The sequence below is a fragment of the Trypanosoma cruzi genome, genomic scaffold (genome assembly GCF_000209065.1).
Source record: "Trypanosoma cruzi strain CL Brener 1047053517131 genomic scaffold, whole genome shotgun sequence".
Classification (NCBI taxonomy): Eukaryota; Euglenozoa; class Kinetoplastea; order Trypanosomatida; family Trypanosomatidae; genus Trypanosoma; species Trypanosoma cruzi.
In genome coordinates this window covers 332,050-357,351 of record NW_001849574.1, presented here as the reverse complement: position 1 = coordinate 357,351, position 25,302 = coordinate 332,050, and the positions used below count along the sequence as shown (strand labels likewise).

The window sequence follows — 25,302 nt, the reverse complement described above, 5'->3', positions numbered from 1 at the left end:
ATAATAATAATAAAATATGGATGCATTCAAATCAATTTATTTTGGCAGCACATGTAATTCTGACGTGATTCGCATCCAGCAGAAATAAGAAATCCATTAAAAAAAAAAAAAACAAGCGGGCAACGTAAAATAATAATAATAATAATAAACAACACCATAAAAATAGATCGTTGCGGACGACTCAGAAAAGAAAGATGTTTCTACCAGAAGCTCACAAGACAACAAAATGAGAAAAGGCAACTTGACCAAAATCCCATTCTCTTATGAACTCACCTGATGACCTTCTGCAATGGTGCCTTGTTGCTCCCCCGAGAGCGGCGCCTGTTCTCCCGTTTTTTTTTCCTCGCAAGCTGTTCCGTTCGTCGTGGCATTAGGATTCTTGGCGCGAATAAGTTCTGCTGTGTGTTGTATTACCCTGGCAATCGCATCCACTGAGGCCATTCCACCAATTCCCACATCACCGCATGCTAAACGTTTCTTCACAGGCCAGACGATCTGAAACATCGCCTCATCCAAATTGCTGGGAAGCGCCGTGATGTAGCCGTCGGTCTCGTCAGTGTCCAGTCTCAGTCCCACAGGAGTCAGGGCATACCAGGACTGTAATGTTTTTAGCTGCATTGCCGTCACCGGATGTGTCCACATGGCGGTGTTCATTGATGGACACAAAATCACCGGCTTCTTCTTCACCTCCCACGATCGCATAACACAAGTGACCAAGTTGTCGCACAAACCGTTTGAGAGCTTTGCAAGACTGTTGGCGTCCAAAGGTGCAATGACGACAAGGTGTGCCCATCGCCGCAGTTCAATGTGCATAACAGCATCATTCATTCCTTGCCATTCCCTCCACTCATCCTCGTCCGTGAGAATGTGATGCAGAGGCAGTTCTCGGGCAGGTTTTTGTGCTCGATTCAAGAAGTGAAACGCGCTTTTGGTAGCGGCAATGCGAACCTGATAAGATTCGTTAAAGAGCTGGTCTAAAAGTAGGCCCACTTTTACAGCGGCAATACTACCCGTCACCAGGATCAGAACGTTTACAGGTGTCTTTGCGGCCGACATCCAATATGTAATCATAAAATATCAGCAGCCAACCCTGCAGTGTATATGCCTTTTCTTGCCTGTGTGAAATCTCTCTTCTTTTTTTCCTGATGCTGTTGTTGTTCTTTCCCTTTCGTTCTCCCACACACACACACACGCTCAAACTTCCTTTTGGTTATGTAGGGACGGCAAAGACCAAAACAACACGCAAAAATTCATACACATGTATAAATTATAAAAATAAAAAATAAAATAAAATAAATTGTGTGTCCATATGTGTGTGCGTGCGCATTTGCATAAATACCCAATTATTCAACAGGTGCTCCATTCTCATTGTAAAAGGAAAAACGAAACCAAAATCGTTGTGCTTTTGTTTTTGATTTTGTTTTTCTCTTTTATGTATGTAAAAGCAGAAGGACGACAGATGATTCTGTAAGGCAATAAACGCGTTTAAAAAACCTCTTCTCGACTTCCTTTCTTCAGCACCTCGATAAGCTCCTCAATGTCTTCATACTCCGCACACAACTGCTCCAACTCGGAAGGACTAAAGTAAACCTCCGTGTCACTGGCCCGCTGCAGCACTTCCTTCAGGCACTTTAGACGCTCCTCTGTGGCCGCCTCGGGCCCATAGTAATGCCTGACCATCTGTGCCGCATACTCCTTCGTAAATTTTCCCATGTACAATCGCATCGTAACGAAACCTGGGCGAACAATGGCACTGTCAAGTCGCTCAATATGATTAGTTGTCATAACAATAATTCGCTTGGGGGCGTCAAGAATCCCGCCAAACGCTTCCAATAGTCCTTTAGTCGTAATTGCGTCCTTATTCGGTGGGCAAGTCGCCTGTTTCCCTTGACTCTTCTTCGCTGTGCTCTTCGTCTTGTTTTTAAGCATGAAATCCGACGTGGCGTCGGCATCTTCCAGGAGATAAATGAGTTTTTCCGGACGAAGCGAGACCTTCCAAAACTGGCGATTCTTGCACACCTCAAAGAGCTGATCGTGCATGCAGGAGATGAGTTCTTGGTTTGTGCGCACCTGAGAAAGAGGGATGGAAAAAATGTGACGCCCCGTATGCTGCGCAATGGCTTTCACCAGGCTGGTCTTGCCCGTGCCGGGTGGCCCATGCAGCAGCAATACGAGTTTGTGGGGAAAGCCTGGTACCGCAAACCGGCCCGTTTTGCTTTCAAACTGGTCGATCAGCGCTATCAGTTTTTCCTTCTCCGGAAAGAAGAGGGAGCTAAAAGACTTCATGTCGTACAGGGGGTAGCGTAGCACTCTTGTCAGGGCACCATCGTTACCGCCGAGGGCATCTTTATTTCGAGTGGGCTGGTAGAGGTAGCGCTTCCTGGTCGATGTCTTCTCAAGGCTCTTCACATGCCACTTCAACGCAGCCTGCACAAACGCCAACACTCTATCGCCCTCATCGCGGCCTCCTGACTTTTCCCTCAAAAAAACCTCCCGCATCCGGGCCTTTGTTCGCAACCTCCCCCCCTTCTCTCCACCGCCATTCGCCACGGCGCCCTTCGACTTGGAAGGCGTCTCATCCTCTGACTCCCGTATGAAAAAAGCAATGCCGTTCCCAAGCCGGACGCTCTCCTTTAAGGGGCGGCAGAAAAGCCTAAAGTCCTCTTCCAACACCTGCGCCATGGTCTTCCTATCAGGCCCGTCGCTGTGCGACACCATATTGTACACAACTTCACCACTCGAGTAGAAGGGCTTCAACTCATGGCTGATGTAACGTTCAACAGCCTCCTGCAGAACCGACCCTTCAGTCAAATCCACTGCCCGTTGATATCGATCGGTCAGGCCGTGTTGAATTATTACTTCCGCGTCTCTGGGAAGAATCCACGCAATAAATTTCTTTACATAAGCAGGCCAAATAACAGAAAAGAACCTCGCCACCCAATTTGACACAAAAGGAATAGTCATGGCAATGAGCATGTCGATCAGGCTGTTGCCTGTTCGCCAGGCCGACATGAAGTTAAGATTCAGCAGCGATGTGTACGCGTCCATGGCTTCCTGTCTTGTTGTTGTTGTTGTTGTTGTTTTCTGTTTTTGAGCGACTTTTGCTTTTGCCCCTGTGTGGCCTATTCTCTCAGCTACTCAATCGTGCTCTTCCCTCTCACCAGCCTGTTTATCTCTAATATTTATTGGGCTGAATTAATTTTTTTTTTGTTTTTGTTGTTGCGAGAAGGGCACACACAAAAAAAAAAAAAAAACGCATCTCCTCCCCAGCGCAGTAAAAAGAGACACGCATAGAACAGGTACAAACGCACAAAGGCAAAGAAATTAATTAATTAATTAATTCGTAAACAACAAAAACGCACATGTTTATTGACGTGCACAGAGGGCGGGTGCAGACAAAGTGTACACATCTTTCCTTCAGTCATCGTACTCCTCAATGTCTTCTCCATCGGGAAGTAACGGCAGCGGGGCGTTGGGGTCGGAAGCCGCATCATCCAACAGGTCGTCGCCATCGTCTCCATTGTCATCGTGGCGTTTGACAATAAAAAAGTGTTCTGCGCGGACAGGAGGCCTTTCGACCAGGCCACAGCAGAGTATTTTGTACCGCAGAAGTGAACACGGCCGTTTCTGCAGCGATGGGGCCCTCCTTTCCGCAAAGGAAAACAGAGTCTTCTTCGGCCCTGGCGGCTTGAATGAGGTTTCCACAGGTCGCTTTTTAAACGACTCCACGTTACTCGATAATGCCGTCGCATTGCCATCGCGTACACCGCGGGATGCAGTCGGCGGGGACCAGTCAAGCACGATGCATCTCGCATACGGGGCATACTCCAGCAGCACTGTTTCCAACGAGGCACACCTGTTAACAAGTGCTGGAAGCGTTTCCCGCAGAATATCAGCATCCGCGCCTTGCCATGAGCCCCCACCCATTGCGCGTGGTTCAATACGCCGCAGAAACTCTTGGCGCCACTCCTGCTCCGTAAAGTCAACTTTGTGCTCCTCGTCTCTCCCCCTTTTCCTTCCAAATTCATCTTCAATGTATCCCCCACCATCATTCCGAAACCGTTTTCGTGTTGGTTCCACATCTCTTAGACGCGGGTAGGCCATGGGCTGGTATGGCGGCGGACGCTGTGCCACTAATGCAGCTGGAATGCAAACATCCTTGTGGCAAACCTCGTAGGCCTTGCCAAATAATACCAGGGCCATAAGATCTAACCCTATGACTCCCATGCCATCGCTGTCATCATCAGACGCAAGACGTGCAGTGTGTAGCTCTGCACCGGTTTGCCTACGTCTACCAAATACTTCTGCAGAACGTATAGCATCCGCAGTGCTTGCGGCAGCAGCACAAACAGCATACTCCTGCATTTGGTCTGGACGAAAGTAAATCGGCATGTTGTTTGTCATGTAACTAAACAACTTCTCGGGCTGAATGTTTAGCTCCTTGGCCACAGAAGACACCGTGTATTTCTGCGTGAGTACACGTGCTGTGGCATGTGCCACATCGAGATACTCATCCCGGAATAGCACCGCCTTTTCCACTTCTTCTTCAAAACCCTTTTCCGGAGCCAGCGATGATTGCAGCGTGCAGGTCTCCGCGCTAACGTTTTCGTGATCATCAACGAGATCCATGACATTTTTCGGTTTCTTTAATTTTGGCCGCGGTCCTTTCTTCTTCGGCGTCCCAGCCGACGTCGACAAGAACGCCGCTTCATTCAGGCCCCTTTCCCCCAGAAGGCAACGCCATTGCACCTGAAGTAACGCCTGACGGATATCGCCATTGCTGTGTTCGCACAAAAAATCCACATGTTCATCAGAAATATGACATCTAACGCCACATGTTTGCCGTCTTTTCTCCATGCGCAAGACATCCTTGACGCGTATCGTCAAGTTCCGCGTTGTGATTGGGGTGCAGTGGAAAGAGTAGATGCATGGATGTGTGAGAACACGAGAGGGAAGCAGCTTCCCCAGTGCCACCTTATCGCTGTGTGTATCGTGTGTCGTGAGGACAAAAAGCACAAAGTGACGCCGTAAGATCGAGCCACCCAATGCGTTCGGGCCATCTCCAGTACAATTTCCTAAAAACTCAGCGCGCCTCCATGCGTCATAGTGATCAAGAAAACGTAACGTGCGTGCATGAAGGGGAGAAATCAGCGACTCGCCATACAACTTCATCACACGGGCTACCACGCGCGGCTGTTGCCGAATTTGAGCTTCACACGGCCGCTGCGCTCGGCCCTTCACATCACTGGAGTCATCCGCAGAAACCGAAGATGCGGAAAGATGTGACTCGCACGGGTCGTTTCCCGCCAATTGATGTTCCGTGAATGTATCCATGAGGAAACTGTAATACTGCTGCGGCGTTGACTCGCAGGAATGCAGCACCTCGACGAGTAGGGGACGACCAACAGCATCGCGTTGCTCCCGAAGCATGGCCCGCACAGAGGTGAGTTTACCCGAGCCTGTTGGGCCATACAGGAGGAGAACACTCGGCGGCCGCGTGCCGTCCCGCATGCCGGAAATGAGACTAAGAAACGCAACTTTTTTTTGACGGCTCCAAGCCACGGACCTGGTGTCTTCTGGGGCATACGCCTCGTGCAGCATTCCTCTTCAATTACGAAAGACCCACGAGAACAGAAAAACAACAAGACAGGAAAAAAAGATATTGCTTGCATTCCGCACGACAGAAAAAAAAAAAGAAACGCAGACACGGAATTTTTTTTCCTCCGTTTTTTTTTTTTTCCTTTTCTGTCGTGCATCTGCCAAATTACCGAACAGCTTTGTGATGGATGTCTGTCTGCCTGCCTGTGTGTGGCGGGAATGTCACTCCCACCCCTCCCATTCGCGTATCTTCTCCTTCACTCAGGGCGAACCAACTGAAAAGGATCCTCCGTCTCAAAGTGCGTCCAGACAGTGGTGTCATCTCCACCGGCGACCGCCAAACCCAATGTCTCACGTCGCCGCTTCTTCTTCTGCATGTAGCGTTCACTCCCAGACCGCAGTGGCTCCATACTTACGGGAAACGAAAGACGCCATGCGTGAAGCATCATCCGTTGCCACGCCTCTATCGCGTCTATTTCGTTAGGTGCGTTTATCGACTCCGCTGCACCAACAGTTGCCACCTCCTCAGCCCCTGTTACTTTTGAAGCGACCCGCGGCGTTGGAATTCTCGCGTAGGTGACATCGCCAAGAATGGGGAAGCCGATTGCATGGCAATGCACTCGAAGTTGGTGCCGTCGACCCGTTCGCGGAAATAACGCAACTTTTGTCACTGGCACGGAGCAACCCGATGTAGGATGTGTCATGTGCCCACGCTGCAGCACACTCAAGTAGGTCACGCTCCCCCGCGCATCCCTTCCGTTTACAGTCATCCGAAAGCCCTCATGGTCGGTCGTGTCGTACCCCACAGGAAGGTTCACCTCAAGAAGAGTGGCGCAGCAATCGGCATTCTCTCCCTCTTCATGTCCGCTAGCCTCAATCACACACTTGCGAATAAAACAAACGCCTGGCACGTCATCCATTGAAATCCTACGAACATGACTGGCGTAGGGGGACCCACGAAGAAAATCCACACCGGTGTCAGTGTCCAATTTTTTTTGCATGGCAGAAGTTGTTGGCATCATCCCAAGAAGAACTGCCAAATAGGCCTTCCGTGTCGTGCGCATCTCAAAGCAATGTGCAAGTCGCGCAGCCATTTCCCTCGAAAAGGCGACACACAACACACCGCTTGTTGCATAATCCAACTGGTGCACAAACTTCACCATTTTCTTTTCTCCCCTGCCTCTGCCAGCAGTCCGCGTCGTATCTTCCTCCTTTTCTACGCCACCACCGGCGCTGTTGTCGGCACAACCACCCTTTGCGAGGTACGCCCATGCCCATTTCTCCACCGTCACGGGACACGCCTCCCCGTCCATGGGGACATCGTGCGGTTTGTTCACAACAACAAGCTCCTCATTTCCGTAAATCACGCTAAAAGAAGCATCACACCATGCCATAAGTGACACACACACACACACACACACACAAAGAGAGAAAGAGAGAGACAACCGCTCAGTCCCCCATTCTTGTTATTTCCCAAGTTGGATAAAAAAGCAAAGGGCGGCAACGAAGCGGCTGCAGTAAACAGGAGGGCAATGCGACGGTAGATGCAACAAGGGGGGAAAAAAAAAAAAAACTTTTACATAAAAAATTTCAACAGAAAAAAATTCAACAAAAAAAAGAAAAACAAATTTCAATTAAAAAAACGGTAAAAAAAAAAAACAACAATAATAATCTCATACAGTAAATAATTAATGTCATTCGCACACGCTAGAAAACAAGTGCGGATGAGTATAGGGACAAAAAAAGAAGGGAAAAGAACGCCATCCCCATCCCCCCTGCAAAGCAACACACACGCCGCGTCATTCTACCGCCCCTCCCTCGTGTGTGCATGTGTCCGTGTGTTTCTCCTCCACATTTCCCCTCCCGACTGATGTACAAATCCGTTTTACCCTTTCATTATTCTCGTCGTTCCCATCCGTGCGTTCGCCTTGCAAGTTCCCAAGTTTACAACTGGGGGAACGAGCACTCTTCACACCACGCTGGAAGTGTTGCTGTTGTTGCTGCTGCGACTGCGGCTGCGGCTGGTGTGCCTCCTGCTCACAAGCGGCTGTTTGTACCTGCCGCTGCATTTCTTCAAAGGAAACAAAGTCGTTACCACTTAAGACGTCACGATTCTCGCTAAAGCGCCTCGGCCTCGCGGATCCCTTCCCAGGGCTCTCGTCTTTCCTCCTGTTGCTTGTCGGCACGGCCACCCCCAAATGCCGCTCGTAACGCTCCCGCCATGCTTCAAATGCAGCCGTGACAACATCGGCAAGCGCCTCCTCGCGCACCATAACAAACAACATCCGCTCGCCATACTCACTCGGCAAAAACAGGGGACTCACACGTGTTCTTGGAAGCTTGAAAGCACCAAGCTCAATGTTCTTTGGATTGTAAAATGTGACTTTGTTAATGGGATCATCCGGAAGACCGTTATCGTCAAAGCTCCCAAATGTAATCACAACAAATGAGACGATCAACGTCTTGTCAATCGCATCCCGCAGCACCAAATCCGCCTCAATTTCCATGCAGTAACTCAATATTTCCTCTCGGATGGATTCCTCTGTAACCCTCACTTGAAACCGCGCAAACATCGCCGTCCCCACAACCCTGTACAAGTTCCGCTCATTAATGCGCTGAATGATTGACTGCGCCTTTGCCAGCCGTGGATCGCTAGAAGCGGCGATGGCATTGCACACCCAGTCCCCAAGTTGACAAAATCCCTCCTCATCCTCCACGCACTCCGACATGGAAATAAGTTTACCGTTTGTACCACGTACCTTGAAGAAAGGATCTGCCTCGTAAAGGGCATCCGAGACCATGTAGTCAGTGACCTTAACAATCCGGTGCTGATATGCGTGCTTGTGCAATTTCGCTCGCACATTTAAAATGTCGCTGAGACTCAGGGCCATCTTCTCTTCAAAACAGATTTGATACTCACCTTCGTAGCACAATACCTTACACGCGCTAAATAGACGAGGAATGTGTACATCAAGAGCGGCGCGACCATAGCAACCAAGCGAGTCTCGAAGAAAGTAGTCAAGCCTATCCACATCAACGCCATTGCGTTTGTTCGCCACGATGTCCACAAGAAATCGCTTGTATGGCGGACGTCCAACATTTGTGGGCCACGGTGATTTTGGGGCAAGCCCCAATATACAAAGTTCTATGAAACGTGCATCTTCATCTGTCAGACCGTACTCCCAAAGGTTAATTCGGGAGAGAATACGACGCAGAAGGCGGATAGACATTTGCTCATGATGCCACGTGCCTTTTATTCTTTTCCTTTCACGAATGCGATTCACCAGGTGCTCAAACAAGTGGCTAAACGGACCATGGCCAATGTCGTGACACAGCCCTGCAACGGTAACACAAATGGTATCAGCTCGTGTAATATTCAACTCGGGTTGACAAAGAGCAATCTGACGAACCATCTGAGACGCCAAATGCGCCACGCCTATGGAGTGCTCAAAGCGTGTATGTGTTGCGCCTGGATAGAGAAATACAGTGGTGCCAAGCTGCTTCAGCGAACGAAGACGTTGAAACTCAAGCGTGTCAACTATACGAATCGCAATAGTTGGAAGAAAGACGTACTCGTGCACACGATCCTGAATGTGCTTTCCCGGTGTGTCGTTAGTGCCGACCAAAGGCAAACAAAAGGACAACTCCCCCGAGCAGTCAACAGCCGTGCGTGGAGCATCATCCTCCGCAAGGGAGCTCGCCGTCCCAACGTTATATGAGACCTTACCGGCCCGGGCGTCCGAAAGCGCATCAGGTGGAGAAGCTGAATGAAAAATATCCCGTACACTTTTCTCCGCGTAACAAGGAGAAGCGTTGGCTGAACGAAAAAGGCACTGTTCATCCTCCGCATTAGCATTATACAATGCCGTGGAATCAACGATAGGCTTAGCGGCAGTAGAAGTAGAAGTGGATAGAGAAGGAGCCCAGGCACAAGGCCCCTGTTTTTCTCCCTTACCTTCACCTTGACTCGGCCATTTTGCTGCGCCACTTAACTTCAGTGTATATGAGGCGCCGCCCTTAAGATGAAAAGTTCCCTCCGCATCCGGAAAAACATGAGATCTTCCACCGAAGCACTCACAAAGGCCTACCAGGCCTTGTGGAAATAAAGCCTGCACCTGGCTCAGTGTCATGACACACGGCACCGGTTTCCCATCAACAAAAGCCACGCCATCCATGACTGAACGACAGAGGACTGACAGAGACAATAAGAGAAAGAAAAGTACTAGTAGTGGAAGCAGCATCTGGGGTAGAAAAAAATCGTGTAAGTGCGCAATTGCGCAAATAGGAAGGGTGCCAGCACCCCTCCAACGTCAAGCAAAGCCATTAGTTCCTGAGCAGCCATGAAGAGACATCAGTTCCTCCCCAGTTGCTGGAACAGGCTAAAAAAAAAAAATGAATAAATAAATAAATAAAGCATCCTCTGAAGCACAAACATTTTAAAAAAATCCCTAAGCAAAAAAAAGCACAAATGAAGTACATACGCCAAGCAAAATGCCAAGACAAATTGAAAAAAAGGAGAAACTTGCACCTGGACAACATTAAAATGCAAGTCAAAAATAAATATGGCCCTGTTCACAAACTTACCCATTGATGCAGCCAAACAGTGATTCCAATTGGCGATCAACAAAGACGGACCTTAATAAAGAATAAAACCCGCACGATCGAGCAGATTTTGCTTCCAAAACCTTTCTTTTTTGAGTCTTGTCGAGCAGCTGGTTAAGTACATTGGCCAATCGATACCCCGCAAGTACCACACGGGACTCTGCTGCCGCCCTGCATTTCTCAAGGTACTCGTCAGTGATTTTCGCACCGTCCACAACTCCGGGGTAGGCAACTTGCACCGCAATATCGTAGCTCTCCATCGCCATCAGAGTCGTGTTTGTCTCACTCTTCACTTCCGCCGGAAACTTGTAGGTGTCCTCCAGTCGGTCGGCAAACTCCCTCAACTTCGCGTAATGCCATCTGTCCAAAGGTCGTCTTGGATTTTTGACATCACCCTGGCAAATGGAATCCCACAGTGAGTGCAATGCCATCATTTTACCATGAACAATAACTGCCTCCGCGTTGCCGCCCCTGTCGCCGTGTGGATATTCGGGAGAAAACAACTCCACTGCGTGCAGAGGCTGGTGGATATCACCAAGGAAGTGAGCAATATTCACAATGGCAAAACTCATAATATATGGAAGCGGATCTTGCCTCCTCAGCGTCCTCTTCAAGCTTTCAATAACAGTCTTCAAATTTTCCGTATTCACGGAATTCTTCTTGATGTTAATGTTATGCGGATTGTACGGTGTGTCAATATAATGCCAATCTTCCATGACAAAAAGCCCCAATTTCTTGATATCGTCGGCCCAGCACCCACTCTCCACAAAATCAGTCGTACTAGGGAATGGCCCGCTGGCGCTGAGGTTGACTGCTGCCTCCTCCACTATTAGAGCCACCTCGGGGTGCAGCCGGCGTCTGGCGATCTCATTCACCAACATGTGCCCGTTGCACCACCACGCGTCTGCTGACAATGAAAAAAGCCAAAAGCAAATGAGTACAGTGAAAAGCATTATTGAATTTGGGTATTTGGTAGGCATTGGGATTTTCTTTTCTTTTCGTTTCTTTTCCGCTCTTCTTCTCTATTCTTTTATTTTTTCTTTGGCTTTTGATTATTTTTTGTTGTTGTTTTTCCTTCCGACGTTTTTGTGGAATGGTGTTTGATGATCTTGTGCCCCGTCCATACAGTAAAGCAAGTAAGAGAGAGAGGGAGGGAGAGAGACATACAAAAATTCAAAAAAAGAGGAAGAGGAGGGAGGAACCGTATTTGGAGCGGTTCCCCCACCCCCCACTTGGTGGGGGCGCGACTCCGTTCAATTGAGGCAACTCTTCCCATGCAACGGCAATGGCAAGAGAACAACAACAACAAAAAAAAAAAAAGGAAGAAAAAAAAAACAGAAGAAGACCCGCCCAAATCGGCTTCTCCCGTTACGATGGTTACGCCATTAACGAGTCCACACGAAAATAACAGATGATTTTTTGCACCCTCTGTTGCAAAAGGGAAACATATTTTGAACACTAAAAGGAATGTGGGACTTGCTGCAAAAACAAATGGGGAGTACAAAAAGAAAAGAAAAAACATTTTTTTTTTCCTTAGCTATTTCTACAGGAACAACAAAGTCTTTAGTGACGCTCGGTGACACCGAAAGTCGTTGCCGGGACAAAGTTTTCGTCATATACAAGATTCATCTGCTGAAACAAAATCCACACCTTCGTGATGCGAAGAATATCCATGTCATTTAGCCCGATAAACCGAAGCTCCCCCTTGGTGAGGTACACCGCCCCCTTCTCGTTCACCGCGGGGGGGTGGATGCCGCCAAGAATCTTGTATGCCTTTGTCGCATCGTTGCCGCACTGTTCCAGTACACCCAGCGTTCTCATCGCAATCCGTTTTACGCGCTTCTTGAGCAAAATGTACTGTGAGGGGTAGATGTAGTTCATCTCACATAGGCTCGCCTCGAAGCAGTTGAGCTGCTCAAAGTGTGCCTCCTTTGTGATGTCAAGCTTTCCTCCCCACACGGGGTCCACGCGCACCAAGTTGGACAAGCCAACAATCCACGCCTCAAAGTCAGGCAGGGAGCCGGCGACAATGTCGACAGTGCGGCCACCGCCCTTCAGCCCCAAAGTGAAGCTGCGGTAGAAACTGGGATCAGTCGATGCGACGGGGTGGCGTTTAAAGACTTTGCTGAAGCACCCGAGCTGAATGAAGCTTACATCGTCAAGGTCTATGGATGAACGTTCTGCTGTTATTTTTGACTCCGGTTCCGTCCAAACCAATTTCCGTGAGTTTTGAGAGATTGTAACCCAAAAGTAACGAAAATGTGGTCTCCCACTGCGTCCGTGCTTCAACATCACAGTACCACCGCGTAGAAACCGGATAAGGTCATGCACAAGCGTTGGGGAGTCGTATACACGCATTAGGTATTCATTATCCCGTACATCGCGTTTTCGAGTACTTTCCAAAGATTGTGCCTCTTCATCATTCGTATTTTCTTCTTTGTTTTGCCTGGGTTGTTTCCCTGCTCTTTCTTCGCCTTCCCCCTTCTTTTCCTCGTCATAGCAGTTGTCGTCAGTGTCATCCCCATTTGCGTCAGCCATGCTTCCATCCCTTCCCTGCAAAATAAATTCACCTTCCAAGTTTGCTGTTTGCTGTAGACCATTCCATTCCGGTTGCTTAAAAGTCCCTTGCGCCCTTTTGTCCCCTAATGCATCGTACTGGCCCTTTATTGGCGTATTGGGTCCCTCACTACTCGAAAAGGACCTCGAATCACCACGAAGCATACGATTCTCCTCACGGTGGTGAGAGTTTTCCTCGTCACTTTCATCGGAGGAGAGAAACGTGACGTTGTGGTATGCACTCGGCTCGCACACCTCAGCTTTACTTGACGGTGTTGTCACCAAGGGCGGGTATAGACGTTCCCCGCTACGCAGAAGACTACTGAAACCATCAATATCGTTCCATGAGAACTTCTTTTCCGCGTGGCTTACTCCGTCTGCAATGTCGACGGAGCGATCAATGATAAAGTCAATAATGTCGTAAACCAACGTGCCATCCATGATGATGGAGGAACTGAAAAGCTTCGCTCGGCGCACTTGGGAGCGTTGTCGTTGCGTAGCACCCAACCACTGGGCATACAAATCTTGAAGGCGGTTCAACTCTGTCGTGTGGGAGTGGAAGTTCTCCACCAATAACTGGACGGAGTCGTCTTTGGGCGTTTCCCCCGTCGTCAACTCCTCCGTACTTTCATTGGTGTCTTCCACTAAAGGAGACGTAAATGCCGCCTCCATTTCTTCCGCGTGCCTCTCCATCTCTTTCAAAGCGATATTTAATTTCTCTACTTTCGCTTCCATTTTTAAACGCGTCTTCTTGGCCTTCTTGGCCCCTATAAGTTTTTTCTCCTGCTCCTCCGCCTGTTCCTCCTTTCTTCGCTTGGCATCTTTTTTCTCCTTCTTTACAGCGTGCGACAAGGCTTCGTACTCATCAATCATCTGGTTCATCTTGTCCGCAAACGCATGTACCCTCTCCATCTGCTTCGCCCGTATCTCCGCTTCCATGGCTCGCATGCACTCTTCCTCCTTACGCGCTACGATGCTGGATGCGTCTCTCTGCAGCAAGTCGATGGATGCTCTGCGAGCCTCATCCACACTAATGTTCTTCACATACGCCATGAAAAGAGGGCGCATTGGTTGGTAATAACACTCCGCACCTGCAATTCGTAACTCTGCAGTGAGTTCCTCCTGCTGCCGAAGCGATCGAATATAACTCTCCTCGTCCTCCTGGCTAAGAAAAAAAGCCGGACTGCCCGCCTTCAAACCCTTCACGCGATCACAAAAACGCAACGTCCCCCTTGACTCCTGCGCGCTCACGCTGGGTGGAGAAATTTGGCCAATAAGAAGAAGACGCGAATTCCTATCGACAAATAATGGCTTGAGGAGTCTCGTCAGCTTTGACTCCCGGAACGGGATGTGGTTACTCTCCATGTACATGGCATTAATGGTCGTTCCGAGAGCTGCGAGTGACTTGTTGATAGCCTGTGCCTCCACCATGGCCTGCCCCTCCACACCTGTGCGCTTCACCCGCTCGCTACCTGCCAAATCAACCAGCGCAATGCGAGATCGCACAAGTCCCTTGATGTCGCCACTAATAGGGATTCCACTCGCGTCTATCAGTTGTTCTCGTGCTGGAGGCTCTGAGGATGCGCTGAGGGGCATCTGAAAAATATCAATAAAGAACAGGGCGTGCGAGCGTGAGCTGCAGTCATTTATTTTTGTGGATGTAACAGACCGGTATGAGTTGGCCATATTAAATGTCTGTATCACGTCTTCCACTGTCCGTAACTCAATAATGTTGACACCCGGGGTCAATGTCCCCTCGGGTGTCTCGCGAAGTTTTACCCTCTTTCGCTTGGAAAGAAGATCCATGACGTCATCTACATAGATCTCAACCGCGGAAATGAAAACGAGAAGGTGTCGTTCCCTCTTCACAGCCTCCCTATACGCAAATATGTCGTGAAAAACACGAGGAAAGATACCAGACTCCTCCGTCAGATCGCCACTAGACAAGGAACCAAGAATGGTGTACGTTTTGCCACTGCCTGTTTGACCGTATGTGAGAACAGTCACGTTGGCGCCCTGCAGCGCGTCATCCACAAGCTCCTGCACCGACTGCGTGTACAATTGACACTGATCATCACCGCCGTCAAAAACTTCATCAAATTGAAATGTTGACGGCGCACCCATACTTTCCTCGTCCTTGATAATGACAGTCCGCCCGTCGTCAGCCTTGTGAGCGCAGAGGGGATCAAAGCGCTCCTTCTGTAAGGGAGGACGAATGCGAATCGCCACATTTATCCTCTGCTCCATTATTATTTTTTCTTTTTTCCTTCTCCGGGGTTGATCCCCTTAAACCCTCAAAAATATAAAACACTCAAAACGCAACCACTGAGAAACAACCAACCAAAAAAAAAAAGATAAAAAAAACGGCTCACTTACGTTTTTTTTTTTTTTTCGCTTCTTTTTAACTTTTTTTCCTTCCCCACACTCCCCGCTTCCACTAATGCCCTTTTGCTTGACTTTGTGTATGGGCCGCAGCCGTACCGCATGCAATTAAATGTCCGCGTATATTCGCCCGCGGCAAGTCGGCTGTTGTGAAAGGTTGGCCCAATTCACCTCTTCCTCCACACACACACAAAAAAAAAAAAGGAGAAAAAAGAAAAACGGTGTACGATGATGACGCAACACACAAGGCGCAAGAAGGCAGGATACCGCACGCAGTTCCAGGCATAATGTACAAATGCACATACAGGAAACAGGAAAAACAAATACACCTCTGTGACGCTACACACGCAAACACAAGAAAAAAAAAAGATAATAAATAAATAAAAAGTAAAAAGTAAAAATATAATTATACGCAACGGGGACTGTTAGCCAAAAGGACACTCATTCCCCATCACCGTCTCTGCAAGAAACCTCTTCTAGCTGTGAAGATTTGATTGAAGCTACACGCTTCCGTTGCGCAGCTCTGCAATGCGCTCTTGCGTGAGATCGAGCTCGTCTGCATTGATCAAAACAACAGTTAACGTCTCATTTTGATAACTTTCCTTTATTTTCACCTCCACGCCGGTGGCTGCACGGCCTTTTTTCACACAGAGGCCAGCCCTCTCCGCGACTGTGGCCTGGATCCATGTCGGCGAAGTGTAATTCATCGTGTGGGCCAGCAGGGCAAGCTGCGTCGTTGCACGTGAACCCAAAAACTGATTTCGTTGAAGCCCAATGCACTCAGGCCTGTACATGATAACGTCCAGCAACGAGTCCCGTTCACAAACAAACTCCGCATTCACGACGACGATTGGCTTCGCCTTCACAGTGGCGGAGTTGACACCACTCACAGCGTTTCGTTCCACCCCAATCAGTTGGTGCGGCGGCAGTTCAACACCGACAGCCGCGTCCTGCAGGGACCATCCACTCCTCTCAATAACTCCTGCGTCAACCCAAAGATTGCTGGGGCTGTCAGTCATCTGCTGCTGTCGTTCATAAAAACAATGTCCGTGGCAGGTCCGTCGCGTCGTGTTCGGCTCACAAAATTTTGTTGGCGTTGAATGCGTCTTCTCCGGGTCTCGCTTCATCTCCAAAAACGCCTCGGCAAGCCTTGCTGAAAAGTCCAACGAGACGTCATGCACCCCATTCTCGGTGAGGCACTGGTGCCGTCGAAACGGCGTACATGACAGAGAGTCGAAGCGTGAGGCATCGTTGGTTTGCTCCGCATTAATAAGCCAACGCGAACTTCGTCCAACGTACAGCGGTGTGGCGTTCGGGCTGATGGTGACCCCCCTCCATCGCCTCTCCAGTCCCTCCCCCTCTATCCAGTACGGGGATCCAAATTTAAGAGGGAAACAACCCTTCCCGAGACTGTGATTATCACCGCAAGACGCTTTAAGTGATGAGAGGCGTGAAGGAGCCGCAAATGACATCTTTCCCATCAAGAACCTGATAAGATCTCCAGACTCACTTATGGGAAGTTCGTAAGAGACGCATGTGCAGGAGTCCACCGCGGAGCATATAGGCGTGCTGGCAGCATTGACAAAAGAAAAACCGAAAACGCTTACAGATCTCGTTCCTTTGGCAAAATAAACACTTTCCACCTGTTTCGTTCCACTCCTAGTTGTCATCCGCGTCCCATCCATAACAGGGGTATGGAAAGGCATTTGTGACGACTGCCTCTCACGGAGCAGCGCTTCAGCCAAGAAGCCGACCACCTGTTTCGGAATCCAAAATGGGGATAGTTCTTCTGTGACGTGTCCCTCTGAGGAAATGGCAGAAGCATCAGCGGCTTCCACACCGTTGTGCCACTCACGCATTGCACGCATAACTGCCCAGTCCACCGCTGTCGGCAACAGAGAATTACTGATCGAAAGGCGGGGCTGCCGAAAAGTCATTTTTTTTTCTCTCTTTTTTTCCCCCTCTTTTCTTCCCTTTCACCCTCCTCTTCACCTTCGCGCTGCCCCTGCACCCCGCTGGGTGTCTTCGAAGAGAAAAAGAAAGAAAGACAGGAAATTGATTGTGTGCACCGGGCAATATTAGAAAAAGAAAAAAAAAAAAAAAATTAACCAGAGCACAGGGTAGCGTCAAGATCAAAAGTAAATCCATTCAAAAAGAAGTCACACGTATACACACACGCAGATTTCACTCCGCTCCCCTCCAAAAATAACAAATGCAAAATTTTATTTACAACACAACTGTTTGTAGTGCAAAAAAAAAAAAAAAAAGAAAGTTTTTGGTAACAAAACAATCTTCTCCACTTTCTTCATTCTTTTTCTTTTTTCTTTCCAATATTTATATGTTACGCTCACATATATACTGTCTCTTGGCTCATTGCCACAATCAACAAACAGTGCGTGAGGGGAGACAAAAAAAAAGAAAAAAAAAGGAAGAAGATGGCGTAGGGAAACTCTACATCCCGCTCCTTCTCCGTCCCTTCTTTCCCATGTGGCGCACGCACCCCTCTTCTCGAATAATTGTACATAATATGCAGCAAACCTACATCGCAGGACGGCCCATACCACTTGTATTTCTTTGAATTCAAAACTCTTTTTTTTTTCTTTTGTTCTCTCTCTTATCGTTATCGTTCCCAGCCTCGCACGTTTCGGTTATCCTGCGGCGTCTCATAGAAAGAAAGATGCCCTTTCGCTCTTTTTGTTAGAGATAATCATAAACGATCGCGTTGCCGTCATCACCGGCCGCCACCAAATGCTCGGGGCTGGCAAAAATTTCCCGCACGGCTGCTGCGTTGGCTCCAAGGCCGTAACAGCACTTCCCCGTCACGGTGTCATGCACAAGCAGCCAGCCGTTTCCTCCACCCGAGAGCACCAGCGGTCCAAATGTTTCAAGCGAGTAGATAAAGTCGCGGTGGTCCGTGAAGCGGTGTACCGTCGAAAAGTTTGCACGGGGGTCCAAAGTAAGTATAATTTTATCTGCGCCCGCAGTAACTAAGTACGGTGTCTCGTCAATGGAGCGGATGCCACTCACGACGCCACCCGGGTGTAAGACATCTTGAAAGATGGGCTTGCTTCCCAAGCGAGGGAAGTCAAGGACAGTAACAACGCCTCCCTGATCGCCAATGACGGAAAGGAGGCCCACACTCGTGTGGAGCAGATGCCATAGGGACCCAATTTGCCCACGTTTGGTAGCCATTGTCGCGAGACAGTCACCGGTTTCAAGATCCCACACCTTCGCAGTGCCTTGACGATCTCCCGAGAGCACTTGCGCTCCACACCAGGAAAACATCATCACTGGTGCCTTATGGCCAGCTAGCGTCGATAGACAACGTCCGTCCCCGCCACAATCCCAAAGTCGCATAGTACGATCATAACTGCTACTGATGACAATTTTACTTGACTCGTTAACCTCCACTTGACTGATGCTGCCTGTATGGCCCAGAAGGTCGCTGCAGCGCACCGGTCCCGTGGCCTCCCAAAGACACAGTTTACTGTCCATCCCACCGGAGATGATCTGACCAGTGTTTTGAAGGAACTTACAACACGTCACCCACTCGGTGTGCCCATAATTTTTGGTGTAAAGATTTTTCTTTTCTTTCCCTGTCTTGATATCAAAAACCTTGAGTCCATGATCCGCAGAGCCCACCACGCAAAGTTTATTCCTCATATAAACATCCATGCAAAGCAGATTTCGATCGCTGGCATTAAAGCAGCGACCAGTTGCATCCACAGGGCCGCTTTTCCAGCTTCGCGGCACGCCAGATGCGTTGAATGTCGTCTTAAACCGTGCGTACTCGCCACCCGCTCCTGATGAGGGGGGCGGACGTTGAGTCACGGCACCGCCATACACGCCCTCCATCAGGCTCTCCATCTCGGAAGCAATCTGACGACCGCGCGCACCTCGCGGATTTGTTCCGTCGTTCTTATGCAATTCACGCACTACGGCACTCGGCCTGCTGACACCAGGACGTGTCACTCCGCTTGCGGTTCCCTGCAGCCGCCCACCGAGTCCTCGGGAGGGGCTTGTCGTGCGACGCTGCATTGACAAAGACGAAAAGAAATATTATACAAATCCTGTTCTTACTTCCTTCCCTCCTTCTGCCTCGCCTTCAGACTCGCTTCCGCAACGATCTTCTTCCGCCCCCCTCAATTTCAGTTTTTGTAATGTGTTGTCTTCTCCCAAAATTGTTTTTTTTTCTCATCGTCGGCGTTGACGATCCGGTCGAAAAGTTGAAAACAAAAAACAAGACGCAGCATCACTGGGTGGTACTCGCTGCCCCCTAACAAACACACCGAGTCTTCCCGGGCAGGGGAGACATCCCGACAAGACCGCATCGCCTCCACCCAAAAAAAAGAAAAAAAGAAAGAAAGAAGGCTGTGAAAATTTGTGTATCTTCTGTGCTCATTAATCCTTCAATGCTGGCCCTCAATCGGCTACAAAATGGCCAGCAATCCGTTACCGCCGTCCCCCAGTCGCCACAAGCATTGAGGCCTCAACGCCTCGTGCATCACCGCCGCGGTATTCCAGTACGCAAACACTCCCTCACTCACCATGCTCCTCGCAGGCGTCATGGACGCATGACAGTGCTCCTCGTGTGCGGAAGGAGTGAATGAAGATTCATCCCACTTCACCCCGAAGGAGACAAAAGAAGAAGACCATGGGGCAGGAGGAGGAGGGGAAAAACATAAATATCACTTTTCCAAGGAAAAAGAAAAAAAAAGAGGAAGAAAAAGAAGAAAAACAAAATTATTACCACCAAAAGCTGCCAAAAAAAAAAAAAAGAGATATATATATAAGGGACATCAATGGCACGGACGAAGGAGTGCATTGTAAAAAAAAAAAAAAAAGGTGCGAGAGAAGCATCACTGCCTCCGCAGCGGTGGTGCTCACTTCCCTTCGTTCCCTCAACCATTAAGGCCTTTTCTTTTCCTTTTTTTTTTTGGCGCTTCTTCTTCTCATGGCACGGCCCTCTCAGTCCTCTGGCAGCATCGCCACAGCGTGTTCGCCCGGCGTGCATTGGCCGTGGCGGTGCCGACGAGAAGAGAGAGAAAAAAAAAAAAAAGAAAGAAAGAAAACTTGAAATGTATTACCATCTAAAATAGAAAAAAAAAAAAAAAAAAGCTGCCGCCCCATCAGAAATAAAAATAAAATAAAAAAAGGGTGGGGTGGGTAGGGGCATTCAGGTAAATCTTTTTAAAAGCCAACAGGAACAACAACATGTATATTTCAAAGAAACAATCGCAGTCTTCCTTTCTTCATTCCTTTTTTTTTTCCCCTTTGCTTTTATCATATATACATGTACATACAGATATACATGTATCTACATATCCCATTGTTTCTCTGCCAATGCATATATACATATATATATATATATGCAAGTTTGTCTGTTATTTGGCTTGTTTCTTGAAATGTGTGCATCTAACAAAAATAAAAATAAAAATAAAAATCCATGATACCAACAACAACAACAACAACCGAGTGTATGTGTTCGTGTAAATGAAGGGGAGTTTCCAAACGGTAAAATGTCCATGGCTGCCATCGTCATTTTGTTTCTTTCTCTCCTTTTTGTTGTTGTTTTGTTTCTTCAACTTCATTCATCGCAGGCCTAAAAAATAAATAAATAAATAACAACGGCTGCTGCAATGGACAGTCCCTCCCTCCTCCCTCCCTCTCCCTCTCCCTCTCTCTCTATGCACAAATACTGAGGAATATATTTTTTTATTTTGTGTCCACCGTTTACTTCGTAGATATATTTGCTGTGCGTGCATGTATGCCTGTGGTGTAATCGAACGCCGCGGTTAAAAAAAAAAAAAAAAAAGGGGGGGGGGGGGGGAGAATTTTAGCAAAAAACAAAAAAAAGCAAAAAAAAAACGGCAGCGTTTCGTTACAACCAAAAAAAAAAAAAGAATGCACGCAAACACGCGCAGAGTCCCTCCCCTCCTCCGTGACTTACTCGCCTGAAGGAGTGGCAGTGGAGAACAACTTCTACAGTGGCTGGCAGCATTCATGCCCGGCGGGGCATCGCGTCGTCCACGTGGCGCGCGGTTGGGTGGCGACAACACGGCGCAGTCCCCGGCGATGCCATCGACACACAGAGCCACAACACACACAAAAAAAAAAAAAAAAAAGATAAAAAACAATAATAATATTTAAAAAAAAAAAAAAGCAATGTCATAATTCACATGTTTTATTTCATTTCAGAAGGAGAAGACAAACAGAACAACTACACACGAGTGCAGCTGCCCGTAAGGCTCTCATCTCGTATTTTTTACTGTTTTCTTTGTTGTTGTTGTTTTTATTTCCCCCTCAATTCCATGGGAAGCACGCACGCGTACAATTTTGTTCCACGAGCTCATTTTTATTTTATGTTCTCCCTGTGTGTTTCTCTTGTTGCCTCCGTCCCACCGCCCCCTCCCCCTTTGCCCGTCGTCGAAGTTCTCTCTAAGGATTTAAAACAAAACATTACCTCCCTTGTGGTAATTATTTCTTACCTTTCTTGTGGAGTTCCGCCGTGTGGCTTTTTTCTTTTCTTTTCTCCCCTCCTTCGCTCTATGATGCAGCGGGCCCTGGGGACACACGGCATTCAAACCAGCCCTCTTTCCATCCCCATTTTTAGTTCCTTCTTTCTGCATGCAATACTTGTGTGAACGTGGACGAATGACTCCCTGCTACTCGCCGCTGGTAATCCCCTTCAGGAAGACTTTAGTCCGCAAATTAAACTGCAGCATACGCAAAAGCCTGGATACGTTCGGTTGGCTGCTTGTGCCCTCCTGCGGCTGGATGTTATAGTAAACAATACAGATGCTTCGATCAAACGTGTAGCAGACGTCCACAAGTTCAAACGGTAGGTTGAGGAAGCGGAACTGCTTGCGACACTCCACAATGGCGTTATTACACGCTTTCTTCAGCTCCTGCAATCGCGCGGCATCTGCAGCGATATGCTCGCCCACCTCACGAATGATGGTGCCGTCGTAGAGCGCCGACCTCTGCACCGGTCCGGAGGTCGTGTTGGCATCACCGTGGTGACGCTGCAAATACACACAGACACCGACATCCTCGTAGGCGACATTGTCGTATGGACTACGACTGCTTTTGATCGCCGCAAGATAGCGGCGTCCTATCACGGGCAAAGGGTGAGGGGAATCCACCTGAAGACGCATAACAACTCCTCGCGCAAACTCCAGGATGACGTAGTCACAGTGTTGATGAACGGGCAAGGACCTCCTGATGAGTGGGGCCGGAGCTGCTGCGGGCGGCGATACCACCTTCACTGCCTTCGCAGCTGTCGGCGTTGGTCGCAAGGAGGGCGCAAGTGGTGCCGGAGTGATGGGGTCAAACGCAGAAGAAGAGACGCTTCCCTTGCCACCTGTGGTGGAATCATTCACCTTGGCGCCACTCTTCCCCTCGGATGTTGCAGGACGAAGAAGAAGGTGTAACTTGTCGATGGGAACTCGACGCCCACCCACGGCAATAAGAGAGGCCGTCTTGCCCACAACTCGTGTCACATTCTGACGCTTTTCGTGGCGAGGGTACGCCGGCGGTGGGCCACTGTGCTGCACAGCATGATGTTGGGGTGCGGGATGCGCAATGCCGTGCATAGACGCAGAGGCTGGGAAGGCTTTCTGTCCCTCCACCGGCCGCTGCTGTGAAGGATCCTCCTGCGATGAGCGCAAGTCCAGCTGACGCGGCACGACGCTGCGGGGTACCTCAGATACGCAAGGCTTCTTAATTGTCTGCACCTCTTTCACGCTGTCATCATCGTCACTCTCCAGTAAGACGCTTCTTGGCAACAGAGTTGACTCAACGCTGACATTCGGGGTGGAGACGGGTAGCGGAAGAGAGACGGATTCATTAAAGAGCTCACACAGCTTGCCCTGCCGAAAACAAGGGGTTGCGGCTGCATGTGCGGCATTCGTGGTGGCACCAGCACCAGCACCGTCCCACCGCTTCACTGGGGTAATGAAGAAATTGCTTTCCTTCAGGTCCCCCGCATCGCTCTCCGTTATCAGGGAGATATCGGCAATATTCGTATTGGTGGAAACCAGTGCGCTGACACCCCGTGGTCCCGCAGCACATTTATTTCCAGGAGTTAACCCCGTGTGATGTGCACGCTGGCGGTTTGTTACGGGTGTGCAGCAGCAGCTATTCAGTGAATTGTTGAGAAGTTGTGTGATGCCGCCGTTCTTCCAGCCGCTCTTACAGCCACTTCCGCCCTCATTGTGGCTCTTTCCAAAAAGAGCAGGAGGGATATTCTCCTTATTTTCGTGACCCAAGACATTTGTGTTTGTGATTTCCTGCAAAAAAGGTGAAAATGGGCTAAAGCACGATGTCGGTTGCTGATGCGTTACCTCCATTTCAACCACTCTTCTCTGATTCCTTCCTTCTTCTTCTTCTTCTTCTTCTTGTTGTTGTTGTTTCCCCGTCTTTTCCTCTCACTCCTTCCTGTATGTATATTTGTATGCTGATGTATGCTTGTGTGTATATATGTGTGATCTAGCCGGCTATCTATCTATTGATCTATCCTTCACTCGCTGGGTATGTCAGGTCCTGTGGTGTTTATGCTACAGCCAAATACCAGGCAAAAACAAAAACCAAACCAAACCAAAAAAAAAAGAGAGAGAGAAAGAGACCAGGCGTTACAATCCAGTAAAGCAAACCGTGAAAAACAGCGACACATAAATGAATTAATTTAAAAAATAAAAAATAAAAAACAGCAATTGATGTTTAATGCGCAATACACTCCTCCTCCTTTAAAATCGTTTTCCTCCGATCATATATTTTTATATGAAATATAAAAATATGCCCGTATGCATCCTTTTTTCTTTTATTTTATTTTTTTTTTCTCTTGTATTATTGTTAAATAATGAAATTATTTGAATTCCTCCGTTTCCGTGACTTTAGGCGTAGAAGTCATTGACGCGGCATGGATTAGGCGCATGCAGGCAATTACATCTGAAAATGTGCACCCGTGCATGCGTGCGACACAACGGTGGAAAGAGAAGGAAAACAAAACCACTTCCACTTCTACAGACACACACACACACACGCAGAAATCAATGAAAGGCCCTTGCAGGAGTCGTACCGGCAATGTAATTCCTCACAAATGCCCCAGTGACAAAAAGAAAGCACGGAGGAACGCCGGAATAAAACAAACAGGTGAAAAGAAAAAAAAAAAGGAAAAAAGAAATTGACGAAAGTCGCATCCCTCTCCCCTCCCCATCTTTTTTTTTCCCTCCCCCATTCAGTGGCTTCAGTCAAAAAAGCCGTTGCTCATCCCTTGTTTGATCTGACGCCGTATCTTCTGCTTCTGTCGCCCCTTCTGCACGTTGCGATGAAGGCCCAAATTAAACTGGTGGTTGTCTTGGCGACGAATGTTGCGCCGCACCTGCGACCGCACGTACTCCTCGTTGACGGTGCCGTCCGGGTTGAAGTTGACATTCTGCTGCCGCTGCCCACGTCGTTCAATAGCCGCCTCGTCAACCACCTCGTCGAGGGACCGCGCCACACTACTCGTCTCGCCATTGTCATCATCCCCTACTTCGCCCGGAGGGTGCCGCTGCGCCTGCCCCTCCCCTTCACTGCCATCAGCCGCATGGACCCCGCAGGCGTTTGTACCACCGGCAGAGACAACATCCACCGACGCGTTTCCCGAGAGAGTCGTTGCCTCCTCCTCATCCTCCTCTTGGCCGTCTTCCTCTTCACTGTCAACCTCATCTTGGGCCGTTAGCTGCGTTTGTAGAAGACGCTCAAGATCCTGCTGTTGTCTGCTGCTGAAGCACCCGCTTGCAAAGACGACGCGATCCAATTCCGCCTTGCGCTCCACGTTCTTTTCAAGCGTCGGATAAAAGAGCGTCGTCACTTTGAATCGCCGATGAAAGAAGTTCGCAAGATTCTCCACGTCCCGACTAAATAATTCCGCCGCGTTGGGATGGTTCGTGGAGACCATCTGCGGGAAGTCAATCACAATGACGCGCATGTCTTCCGTAATCATGAGATTAAACTCGTTGAAGTCACCGTGCACGAGGCCGTGCTCGCCCAGTTTGATCATGAGGTCCAAAGAACGCCTGTACACCTTTTCCGGGTCACCCAATGCAGTGATGTTGTTCAACAGCGTGCCGTCCACCAGCTCCATCAGAAGCGCATGACGGTTCTGGTCACATGGCTTCG

General features: G+C 48.8%; 11 protein-coding genes across 11 annotated transcripts, besides 33 other annotated features; all 11 read right to left on the bottom strand.

Annotated features, from left to right (window-relative positions):
* Positions 1–7,585: a sequence feature (heterozygous, non-Esmeraldo-like haplotype).
* Positions 129–148: a microsatellite.
* On the bottom strand, positions 262–1,071 carry Tc00.1047053507021.110 (hypothetical protein, conserved; the record flags this gene model as incomplete). Its single annotated transcript, XM_806512.1, has 1 exon — positions 262–1,071. One exon carries the CDS (start codon positions 1,069–1,071, stop codon positions 262–264), a length of 810 nt encoding a protein of 269 aa, XP_811605.1.
* Positions 1,262–1,299: a sequence feature (AT_rich).
* Positions 1,486–3,048, bottom strand: Tc00.1047053507021.100 (hypothetical protein, conserved; the record flags this gene model as incomplete). The annotated part of the gene is made up of 1 exon (XM_806511.1): positions 1,486–3,048. The coding sequence occupies one exon, from the start codon at positions 3,046–3,048 to the stop codon at positions 1,486–1,488; it is 1,563 nt and encodes a 520-aa protein (XP_811604.1).
* Positions 3,060–3,082: a microsatellite.
* Positions 3,323–3,342: a microsatellite.
* Positions 3,418–5,601, bottom strand: Tc00.1047053507021.90 (hypothetical protein, conserved; the record flags this gene model as incomplete). Its single annotated transcript, XM_806510.1, has 1 exon — positions 3,418–5,601. One exon carries the CDS (start codon positions 5,599–5,601, stop codon positions 3,418–3,420), a length of 2,184 nt encoding a protein of 727 aa, XP_811603.1.
* On the bottom strand, positions 5,856–6,992 carry Tc00.1047053507021.80 (hypothetical protein, conserved; the record flags this gene model as incomplete). The annotated part of the gene is made up of 1 exon (XM_806509.1): positions 5,856–6,992. The coding sequence occupies one exon, from the start codon at positions 6,990–6,992 to the stop codon at positions 5,856–5,858; it is 1,137 nt and encodes a 378-aa protein (XP_811602.1).
* Positions 6,998–7,022: a microsatellite.
* Positions 7,158–7,269: a sequence feature (T-rich).
* On the bottom strand, positions 7,398–9,839 carry Tc00.1047053507021.70 (hypothetical protein, conserved; the record flags this gene model as incomplete). Its single annotated transcript, XM_806508.1, has 1 exon — positions 7,398–9,839. The coding sequence occupies one exon, from the start codon at positions 9,837–9,839 to the stop codon at positions 7,398–7,400; it is 2,442 nt and encodes an 813-aa protein (XP_811601.1).
* Positions 7,585–7,636: a microsatellite.
* Positions 7,586–7,849: a sequence feature (areas merged during assembly that could not be assigned to a particular haplotype. This can correspond to areas where the two haplotypes were merged or to regions with more than two copies in the genome that were merged during assembly.).
* Positions 7,850–8,088: a sequence feature (areas merged during assembly that could not be assigned to a particular haplotype. This can correspond to areas where the two haplotypes were merged or to regions with more than two copies in the genome that were merged during assembly.).
* Positions 8,089–9,513: a sequence feature (haploid, Esmeraldo-like haplotype).
* Positions 9,514–19,813: a sequence feature (heterozygous, non-Esmeraldo-like haplotype).
* Positions 9,981–10,011: a microsatellite.
* Tc00.1047053507021.60 (p1/s1 nuclease, putative) lies at positions 10,179–11,180 on the bottom strand (the record flags this gene model as incomplete). Its single annotated transcript, XM_806507.1, has 1 exon — positions 10,179–11,180. One exon carries the CDS (start codon positions 11,178–11,180, stop codon positions 10,179–10,181), a length of 1,002 nt encoding a protein of 333 aa, XP_811600.1.
* Positions 11,186–11,242: a microsatellite.
* Positions 11,508–11,535: a microsatellite.
* On the bottom strand, positions 11,764–15,003 carry Tc00.1047053507021.50 (kinesin, putative; the record flags this gene model as incomplete). The annotated part of the gene is made up of 1 exon (XM_806506.1): positions 11,764–15,003. One exon carries the CDS (start codon positions 15,001–15,003, stop codon positions 11,764–11,766), a length of 3,240 nt encoding a protein of 1,079 aa, XP_811599.1.
* Positions 15,488–15,539: a sequence feature (T-rich).
* Positions 15,639–17,075, bottom strand: Tc00.1047053507021.40 (hypothetical protein, conserved; the record flags this gene model as incomplete). The annotated part of the gene is made up of 1 exon (XM_806505.1): positions 15,639–17,075. One exon carries the CDS (start codon positions 17,073–17,075, stop codon positions 15,639–15,641), a length of 1,437 nt encoding a protein of 478 aa, XP_811598.1.
* Tc00.1047053507021.30 (hypothetical protein, conserved) lies at positions 17,836–19,176 on the bottom strand (the record flags this gene model as incomplete). Its single annotated transcript, XM_806504.1, has 1 exon — positions 17,836–19,176. One exon carries the CDS (start codon positions 19,174–19,176, stop codon positions 17,836–17,838), a length of 1,341 nt encoding a protein of 446 aa, XP_811597.1.
* Positions 19,482–19,507: a microsatellite.
* Positions 19,814–20,174: a sequence feature (areas merged during assembly that could not be assigned to a particular haplotype. This can correspond to areas where the two haplotypes were merged or to regions with more than two copies in the genome that were merged during assembly.).
* Positions 19,841–19,881: a sequence feature (T-rich).
* Positions 20,175–20,760: a sequence feature (haploid, non-Esmeraldo-like haplotype).
* Positions 20,178–20,209: a sequence feature (CT-rich).
* Positions 20,272–20,293: a sequence feature (AT_rich).
* Positions 20,424–20,463: a microsatellite.
* Positions 20,486–20,509: a microsatellite.
* Positions 20,556–20,582: a microsatellite.
* Positions 20,742–20,763: a sequence feature (AT_rich).
* Positions 20,761–25,302: a sequence feature (heterozygous, non-Esmeraldo-like haplotype).
* Positions 20,789–20,825: a microsatellite.
* Positions 21,246–21,300: a microsatellite.
* Tc00.1047053507021.20 (ESAG8-associated protein, putative) lies at positions 21,804–23,489 on the bottom strand (the record flags this gene model as incomplete). Its single annotated transcript, XM_806503.1, has 1 exon — positions 21,804–23,489. The coding sequence occupies one exon, from the start codon at positions 23,487–23,489 to the stop codon at positions 21,804–21,806; it is 1,686 nt and encodes a 561-aa protein (XP_811596.1).
* Positions 23,516–23,539: a microsatellite.
* Positions 23,579–23,626: a microsatellite.
* Positions 23,818–23,846: a sequence feature (AT_rich).
* Positions 23,908–23,936: a sequence feature (AT_rich).
* Tc00.1047053507021.10 (hypothetical protein, conserved) lies at positions 24,386–25,302 on the bottom strand (the record flags this gene model as incomplete). The annotated part of the gene is made up of 1 exon (XM_806502.1): positions 24,386–25,302. A coding segment is annotated over one exon (917 nt), but the record flags the coding sequence as incomplete, so codon positions are not given.